Consider the following 9,026-nt stretch of genomic DNA (forward strand, 5'->3'; position numbering starts at 1 on the left):
TGCACGGCGTCTTCACCATCCCCATGATGACGCGCTCGTCGTCACCATACAGGCAGGAGACTACAACATGCATCGAGTTCTTGTCGACAATGGCAGCTCGACAAATATCCTCTACTACCCCGCATTCCAACAGATGGGGATTGATAGGGAGCGGCTAGTTCCAACTAACACCCCACTCGTCGGCTTTGGGGGTACGAGGGTATTTCCCCTTGGCGTAGTCACTTTGGCTGTAATTGTTGGAGACTACCCTCAGCAAATCACCAAGAATGTAGATAAGCAGCCTAGAAGCCGCAGGATGCATGGCCTTATGGGCAATAGAACTAAGCGAGTTTGACATAAAATATCGCCCACGCACCACCATCAAGGGGCAAGTGGTCGCCGACTTCATTGTGGAGTTCACCAATGCAAAAGGCCAGGGGATAGAATATCCCCAATGGAATGTGTTCACGGACGGATCATCAAACAAGGGAGCTGGTGGAGCGGGGGTTGTATTTCAGTCTCCAGAGGGTGACAAGGTCGAATGCATGGTTCGACTTGATTTTCCTACGACTAACAACGAAGCGGCGTATGAAGCTCTCATAGCAGGTTTAGATCTAGCCAAAGTCGTAGGGGCCACAAACATATTGATCCATTGCAACTCTCAAGTCGTCACTAATCAGGTAAACGGCGACTACAAATGTAAGGGAGAAAGGATGAAGAAGTACTTGGAGCAAGCAAAGAGAAGGGTGAACGAGCTGCAAGCAAAGGTCGTTCAAATCCCAAGGGGAGAAAATGAGCAAGCCGACTACCTTGCTAAGGCCGCATCCGCAGAATACATGACCACCCCCGACAAGGTACTCTCATTTATTCAGCTCTCACCACTAATAGACGTTGTCAATATACAGGAGATTGGTTCTGAAAAAAATTGGACCACCCCCTTGATCTCTTACTTGAAAGACGGCACGCTGCCTAAGGGGGAGGAAGCTGCAAGGAAGCTAAAGGTCCAGTCAGTACGATTCGTCTTGATAAAGGACGTCCTGTATAAGAGGGGTTTCTCCCGACCGTACTTGAGATGTTTAGGCCTCGAAGAAGCAGAATATATCATGAGAGAAGTACACGAGGGGATATGCGGCAACCATTCAGGGTCGCGGTCGTTGGTACATAAGTTGATTCGGACCGGATACTACTGGCCGACAATGCAGAATAACACCCAGGTTTATGTAAAAGCTTGTGATAAATGTCAAAGGTTCAGCAACATCATTAGACAGCCGACGGAGGAATTGACCCCAATAGCCGCCCCATGGCCATTCGCCCAGTGGGGGTTGGATATCATGGGACCATTCCCAATTGCAGTGAGGCAACTGAAGTTTCTCGTTGTCGGCATCGACTACTTCACCAAATGGGTGGAAGCTGAAGCCTTGGCCATGATCACTGAAAAGAACGTACGGAGCTTCGTATGGAAAAGCATTATTTGCAGGTACGGAATTCCAAGGGTCTTGGTCTCAGACAACGGTAAGCAATTTGACAACGACTCATTCTGAGCCTTCTGCTCAAAGCTAGGAATCAAGAACCATTATTCCTCCCCAGCCCATCCTCAAGTGAACGGATAAGTTGAAGTCACGAATCGATCCTTGCTTCTAATCATCAAGACTCAGCTCGAGAGGGCAAAGGGTATATGGCCAGAGAAGCTGCCTAGCGTATTATGGGCATATAGAACGATAGTAAGGACTCCTACGGGAGAAACTCTGTTCCAGCTGACATACGGGAGTGAAACGGTCATCCAGTTGAGATTGGACTCATGAGTTACAGGGTGGACAATCACGACGAGGGAAGAAATGACGAAGAGCTACGTCTACAACTTGATCTAACTGACGAGGTTAGGGCAATAGCTGAGCAGAGACTCGCACGATACCAGGATCTCATGGCCAAACACTACAACTCCTGAGTCAAACACCGAGACTTCAAAGTCGAAGACCTCGTCCTAAGGAAAGTGATGGGCGCCGCTAGAGATCCCGCACAAGGAAAGCTTGGCCCAAACTGGGAAGGACCCTACAAGATAACATCACGGCTGAGGAAGGGCACCTACCACTTAGAAACGCTTGACGGGCAAAAGCTACGCCACCCATGGAACGCCGAGCATCTCAGGAAGTACTACCAATAAAAGATAGCATGAAGAACACTACTGCTCATTCCCAGTTTATGTCTTTTAATTATTTTTCCTAGTTTATTTTCGCCTACAGTACATTTTAAGCCCAAAAGGCTGAGGTTTTCTTTTTGGAACAATTTTCAACTTATGCATTCATCATAATAAGAGGAGTTTATTTAGAAACGACTAGTAGATTCGTTATGTCTTCAAAAAGACAACATTACCAAGTCCACAAAGTGGACAACCTTATCATTAAGTCCATAAAGTGGACAACCTTATCTTTAAATCCATAGAGTGGACGAGTCTACTGCTAAGTCCACAAAGTGGACGACCTTATCTTTTAGTCCACAAAGTAGACGAGTCTACTACTAAGTCCACAAAGTGGACGACCTTATCGTTAAGTCTACAAAATGGATGATCTTATCTTTAAGTCCACAAAGTAGATGTTCCTACTGTAAAGATCACAAAGTGGACGACTTTATGATTAAGTCCACAAAGTGGACGAGTCTACTACTAAGACAACAAGCAGACGAGTTCAGTATAACGTCCAATAACTGGACAAATCCGTGATAAAACCTACAAAATGAATAAATTTATTAAAAATCCATAAAGTGGATCAATAATCAGCCAAGAAAAAGCTGAAGCCATCACCCACAAAGCTGACAAGTACATGGAAAATGGCTTGAGACAAGTTTATTTGTCAGTCAAAAAGGCTGACGCCGTCACATATAGAGTGATGGGTATATAAAAACAGCTTTGAATAAATTAATCAGCTAAGAAAAAGCTGACGCCGTCACATATAAAGTGACGGGTATATAAAAATAGCTTTGAATAAATTAATCAGCTAAGAGAAAGCTGACTCCGTTACATATAAAGCAAACAAACATATAAAGCTGACGCCATTATTATTAAGTTGACGGGCTCATCACAAGAAAAACAGACAGCTTTACTATGTAAATAAAGTAGAAAAGAGAAATATGGCTCAAATATAAAGCGACACATTGAGAAGTAATACAAATAAAGTAATATTTTTACAAAAAGCCCAAAACAACGGGCGTCAAGCATCAAAAATTCATCTGTCTTTTACAAAAAAGGAGAAAATGCCTAAGTTCGTAGAATTGGGGGGGTCTTGATACTTCCCTTCACCCTCAACAAGAGTAGGCTGAATGCTAGAGGTAGGAGGCTCTTCAGCATAATGGTCATCACCTTGAGGGTTCGCTGACGGAGTCAAAGTGACGGACTTGTCCACGGCTGGTTGAGTAAGAACAATGCTATCATTCTTTCGGTTTGCCTCTAGCTTGTTAGCATCGTCACTTTCCTCATTGACGGTGTCGCCTGCAGGAGTCGACGGAATAGGCTCGTCCATGGTAATTTTGGACAAATCCAAATCGGGATAGACAGACTTAACTTGTTTCAAGTAGTCCTCAAACCCGTCACCATAGTAGATGGCACAAGCGTCTATAAAGGATTGCGAGTTCTTAAACTCTGTCACAGCGTCGCTCCTAGCCGTTTCCACCTAACTTAGGATGGACTTCAGCTCCTTTTCTGCCGTCATCTTGGCTTCTTCTTCCGACTTCCGCTGAAGACTTTCCTCCGCTAACTTCTCCTTTAGTCCCTTCAACTCCTAACCAAGGACACGATTCGCATCCTTATATTGCCCTTGCCTGTCGGCCAAATACTTAATACACTCATGCAGACAGGTAATCACCCCCTCCTTAGCAATACACCTCTCTGACAAAGCCTTCATACGAACCATAGCCTACATTGCCAAAGAAAAATGACGTCAGGTCATTAAAACTAATCTAGCACCAAAATAAGAAAGGGCATACCCGAATAAGGTCAAACAGGCCTGACGCCCCTATCTCGTCCGTTGCCTGCTCGGCACAGGGGTCCATCTCCTCATCTTTTAAAATGGACCCCATCACCTCCACGGCGTAATCTTTATGGGTTAGAAGGCGGCGGACGAGTCTTGGCTAACAGGGCCTGACGACGTCATCAACCTTTTGCCTGCCCCATGGCTGGACTTGGGAGGTGATGGCTTCTTGGAAGGTTTATCTCTAGGAGTTATGGCAACCTTCTTCCCGGAATGCTCATCCTTGCCGTCAGCCTTCCTCTTGGCTCCTACCTTCCCGACGGACTTAGGGACTGACGACAGCGTCGCCTCCCCTTTAGCCTTCTCCTCTTCCTTCTTCTTCGCAGCAGCGACAGCCCATATTCTTTGCCTGACTGACTCCATTTCTGTGAAAGATAGTGAGGGTTAGAAAAGAAATAGTGTTAGGGAGCAGACGAAAAAAATTGGAAAATGCTCACCTTGATGAGAGTAAGCGTTTAGCTTACAAGCCTCCTCCATCGGCTCTGGACCACCACAATATAAATGTAAAGCGTCTAGTGTGATTAGGTCCTGACACTTCTGCTTGTCCAAAGAGATAGCCGTCACTTGATGGATGAAATCCTCTTGTTCCGCGGTAATGCGTGGACGGACGTTAGCTGAAGAGAAAAGAAGACGGGGTTAGGAATCAAACAAGCAGACTAAGTAAAAAAGATGGGGTCAACCTAAGTTCCTGACGTATGCCCAAGTGTTGTCGAAAAAACCATGAGGCATTGACTCCCACTCCTCCTGACGGCATACCCAGTTCGTCCCCTCTACAGAAAAGTATCTACCTTTCCACTTTCTATTAGAGTCGGGCATATCCGATACCAACATCAACTCTTTCTCCCTTACTACAAAATGATATATCCCCTTTAATGAGGAGATATGCTGAGGGCGGTAGCACCAAAAGAACTCGTCCAAGGTTAACTGACGGTGTCCACCACTCAGACGACCCCACAGGATCTCGGCATCGATAAATATTCGCTAGGCGTTAGGGGCAATCTAGCTTACAGATATTCCCAAAAAGTTAGCCAGCTGACGATGTAAGGCCATCAGTGGTAATCTTAATCCTGCAGCGAACATGGCATCATACATGCCAACTTCCGCGGTTTGTCTCGAATAGTATCTCTCACCCTCCTCGAGGAGACGAATTGGGATATCGTCCGGTATTTGATAACAGGTCCGCAAATTTTTGAAAATATTTTCCGACATCATCGGCAAAAATTTGTTAATGGACCATTCTGGGGGTAGGATAAAAGGACGGTCGTCCCCAGGAGCTCCTGAGGTGCTCTCTAAGGTTTCCTCGTCACCATCACCCTCATCCCTGTCACTGGTTCTTTCCTTTTCCTCTTCACCGATCGTTTGGTCTCCGTCACCTGTCCTTTCCTCCTCTTCACCGTCCCCGCTCACCTCACCTTCTCTAGAATTCCCTACTTCTTCGTCAGAAGAATAGGCTGACGTTTCCCTTTCGGACGACCAGGATAAGCCCTCCTCAGGCTCACGACCTGATTAGAAGACATCATCGTAACCCGCTCCTTCGCGGATCGACGATTGTTCACTTGTCGCCTCCCTAGACATCTAACTACCTACAAACGATGGGTTTATTCTAAGAACCTAGGCCAATAACCTCACTAAAGGGCATTACTAGAAAAAAAAAAAAAAAAAAAAAAAAAAAAAAAAAAAGGAAGAGAACTTACAAGTAAATACTTGGCAAGAGACGTTCCTGAGAAAAGTGACGGCGTGAAAAGGTGACGAGCTCATGAGATCTGACGGACAAAGGAGATCAGAAACCGACGGTCTGTCCCTCTCAATATTAGCGAAAGATGAAAAGTTTGGAATGAAAAAAGAAGAGAGATATATATAGGCAATAGAGGCACGAAAGACGAGGCAACACGCCCGTCTAGACACGGAGCCAGTCAATCCGTGACACATGTCCTGGCATTTAAAGAAGGTGGCTCGAATTACCACGCGTGAATGGCTTTCCAACGACATTGACTCCATAACCCGTCAGCTATAGCTGACGGAATCATGGAGTAGGGGGCAGTTGATGAGGATGATTTTACAATTAGCTTGACACTTTAAAAAGACGACGGGAATAACGAGCTCGTCAGCTATGGTCATTAAACCACCTTCCTTTGACGTCCGTGGCTCTGCTTCATATTTGACGGCATTAGGCTGAAGGGAGAAAGCTGACGAGCTCAAGCTGACGAGATCAAGCTGAAAAGATCAAGCTGAAGAGATCAAGTTGAAGGTTGTGAGTTGACGACCCTTTTGGGAACAGCTACGTAAGCTGGCGACCTTAGGAAGGAAAAAGCTGACGGAGGGAAAAGCCGAAGGGGATAAGAAAACCTTCGTTCATAACCTTGCTTGCCCTCCACGCATACGTGTATAAAGAAAGTTCTTGCGCTATACGCATAACCCTAATTAAAGAAACTCCTATAAGGAAAAGAGTTCTAAGGGATACGCAAAATCCACGAGTTACTCTCCTAGAAGGAAAGTACTTCTTGGCCAAGGCGCAAATTTCGGCCCTACACTACTATAAATACCCCAAAGCCCTCATGAATCAAGGTACGCATAATTCAGCTCAACTCTAGCACTTTAGAGTTGCGAACAAGAGATTTTCTCTAACTTGACCATCGGAGGGTATTTGGCCGGTACCCTACCTAAGGTCTTTAGCTTTCGTGTTGTGCAGGTTCTTCATTGGGGACACGTGAGGACCGCGTGGCCTACTGACGATTTTCGGCATCATCATGTGTTAATGATTTGCTTGTGCTCTTAGTGGTTTTTTTTTTTTTAGAGGAATAGCCTTTATTGGTTCAAAATGATTATTTAATCTGTCCTGTGATTTATTATTGCACTACAACAACCCATTGAAGCCACTACTTTTTAGATACAGTCAAATATGCCGATTAAGGATATATTTACTATTGCTCATGAGAGTTTAAGATTTGCCAGGGGAATGCTTGAGTTTCATTTGCCCATTATTTTGCACTATAGGCTTTGATATGTTGAAAATTCTTGAATAATTAAAATAATTCCATGGAGAGTTCTTATTGTAGACCTGGGTTGCACCGACACGCCGTTTTTGGCGACGTGTCGGTGTCCAACACGTGTCAGACACTGGAACCAGCACGATTTGCCGGACTCCGGTGTCCGAGCAGTGTCCCTTTTTTTTTCGCTTCTCCAACATGGTGCTGGCGCGGCTCCGACACGACGCCGACGCGGCCGACACGCCAGCAGTGAAAAAAAGAAAAAAAAAAAAAAGGAAAATCACAGATTTTTGACATATGGACTTACCTACACCGTTGATCTCATGATATACCTAAAACAAAAGTATGAAACCCATAAGCTCATTCAATCATTTGCTCGAAACCCACAAGCTCTCAGCCTCTCACTTCTCAGTTCTTAACCCATCAACCCTTCCTCTGATCTCCGCCGCTGACATGTCCCTCGCCGGAGCTAAATCGGGCTGATCGGCTCGCTCCATAAACGTCGACGCCATCCCTGTCCGGCTGTCCCTTCCGATCTCTCTCTCTCGGCGTGGACAACTCAGGTCTGACGCTTCTCTCTGTTTTTTTTTTTTTTTGTGTTCTTTCAGATATTTGTTTGGCTGGTTGGGTGAATGAGATGGGTAGCTTTATTTAAGTTATCTTATAACGTTTTTTTTTTTTTTTAATCCCACTCTCATGGGCACATAGTGACCATGTGTGACCGTGAGAGTGGGATACTGGGATTATGTTACATTATTTGCCATATGATATAATGTAGTTATTGCCATAGTTTAATTTATTTATTAAAGTTGAATTACTTAAATATTGTAGGTGATTTACTAAAATGAATATTGAAAGTGAAAAATCAACTGAGGCAGTTGCTCCTCTATGGAAATATGTTACTAAGTTAGAAAAAGTAGCTGGTGGTGGTGGGAATGTTACTTTCAGATGTAACTATTGTGAAAAAACTTTTAAGGGGTCTTATTCAAGGGTGAAGGCACACTTGTTAAAACTGTCTAATTGTGGAATACAACCATGTGGTAAGGTTGGAGATGAGTATCTAAATGAAATGTAAAAATTAGAAGATGCGTATGTGGAATCTTAGCGTAGATTGAAGAGGCCTAAGCTGATGTCTTTACCATCTGATTCTCTGAGTAGTCCTCATTTAGGTCCTACTCTCTGTAGTATAGCTAGAAGTCATCCATTTTTTCAGAAAAAAAGGGGTTGGGAATCCTACTTTGGAGATGTGTTTTAACAATCAATGTCGAGAGCAATTAGATTCTCTTATTGCTAGGTCATTTTATTCTGCTGGTTTACCCTTTCACTTTGCTAAGAACCCGTATTGGATTGAGATGGTCAAATTTGCATGCAATAATAATTTAGCGGGCTATATTCTTACAGGTTACAATAAATTAAGAACAACTTTGTTGCATAAAGAGAAGGTACATATTGAGAAGTTGTTGAAGTCAATTAAAGACACTTGGAAAGAAATAGGTTTAAGCATAGTAAGTGATGGGTGGACAGATCCACAAAAAAGGCCACTTATCAATTTTATGGCTTCATTAGAGAAAGTGCCACTTTTTATCAAATCCATTGATGGTACCAAAGAGTACAAAGACAAGCACTTCATTTCTGATTTGTTTCTAAAGGTCATTGGTGAGATTGGGCATACTCATGTTGTCCAAGTTATTACTGATAATGCATCTGTTATGCAAGCTGCAGGATCTATTGTTGAAGCTGAATATCCTCATATATTTTGGTCACCTTGTATTGTGCATACCCTCAATTTGGCCTTGAAGAATATATGTGCACCTAAGAATTCTTTGCAGAATGAGGTTGCATATAATGAATGTAACTGGATTGCACAAGTTTCAGATGAGGCAACTTTCATTCGTATTTTTATCACAAATCATTCTATGAGATTAGCAATTTTTAATTCATTTTTCCCTTTGAAGTTACTTGCTGTTGCTGAAACACGATTTGCTTCAATAATCATCATGCTTAAAAGATTGTTTCAAGTAAAATAGCATCTTCGAAATAT

General features: G+C 43.7%; 1 protein-coding gene across 1 annotated transcript; it reads left to right on the forward strand.

Annotated features, from left to right (window-relative positions):
• Positions 1–299: 299 nt before the first annotated feature.
• On the forward strand, positions 300–1,924 carry LOC142632463 (uncharacterized). The gene is made up of 3 exons (XM_075806859.1): positions 300–1,209; positions 1,333–1,491; positions 1,764–1,924. Exons 1-3 carry the CDS (start codon positions 300–302, stop codon positions 1,922–1,924), a joined length of 1,230 nt encoding a protein of 409 aa, XP_075662974.1.
• Positions 1,925–9,026: the final 7,102 nt, after the last annotated feature.

This window comes from Castanea sativa, chromosome 4, assembly GCF_040712315.1.
Source record: "Castanea sativa cultivar Marrone di Chiusa Pesio chromosome 4, ASM4071231v1".
Classification (NCBI taxonomy): domain Eukaryota; kingdom Viridiplantae; phylum Streptophyta; class Magnoliopsida; order Fagales; family Fagaceae; genus Castanea; species Castanea sativa.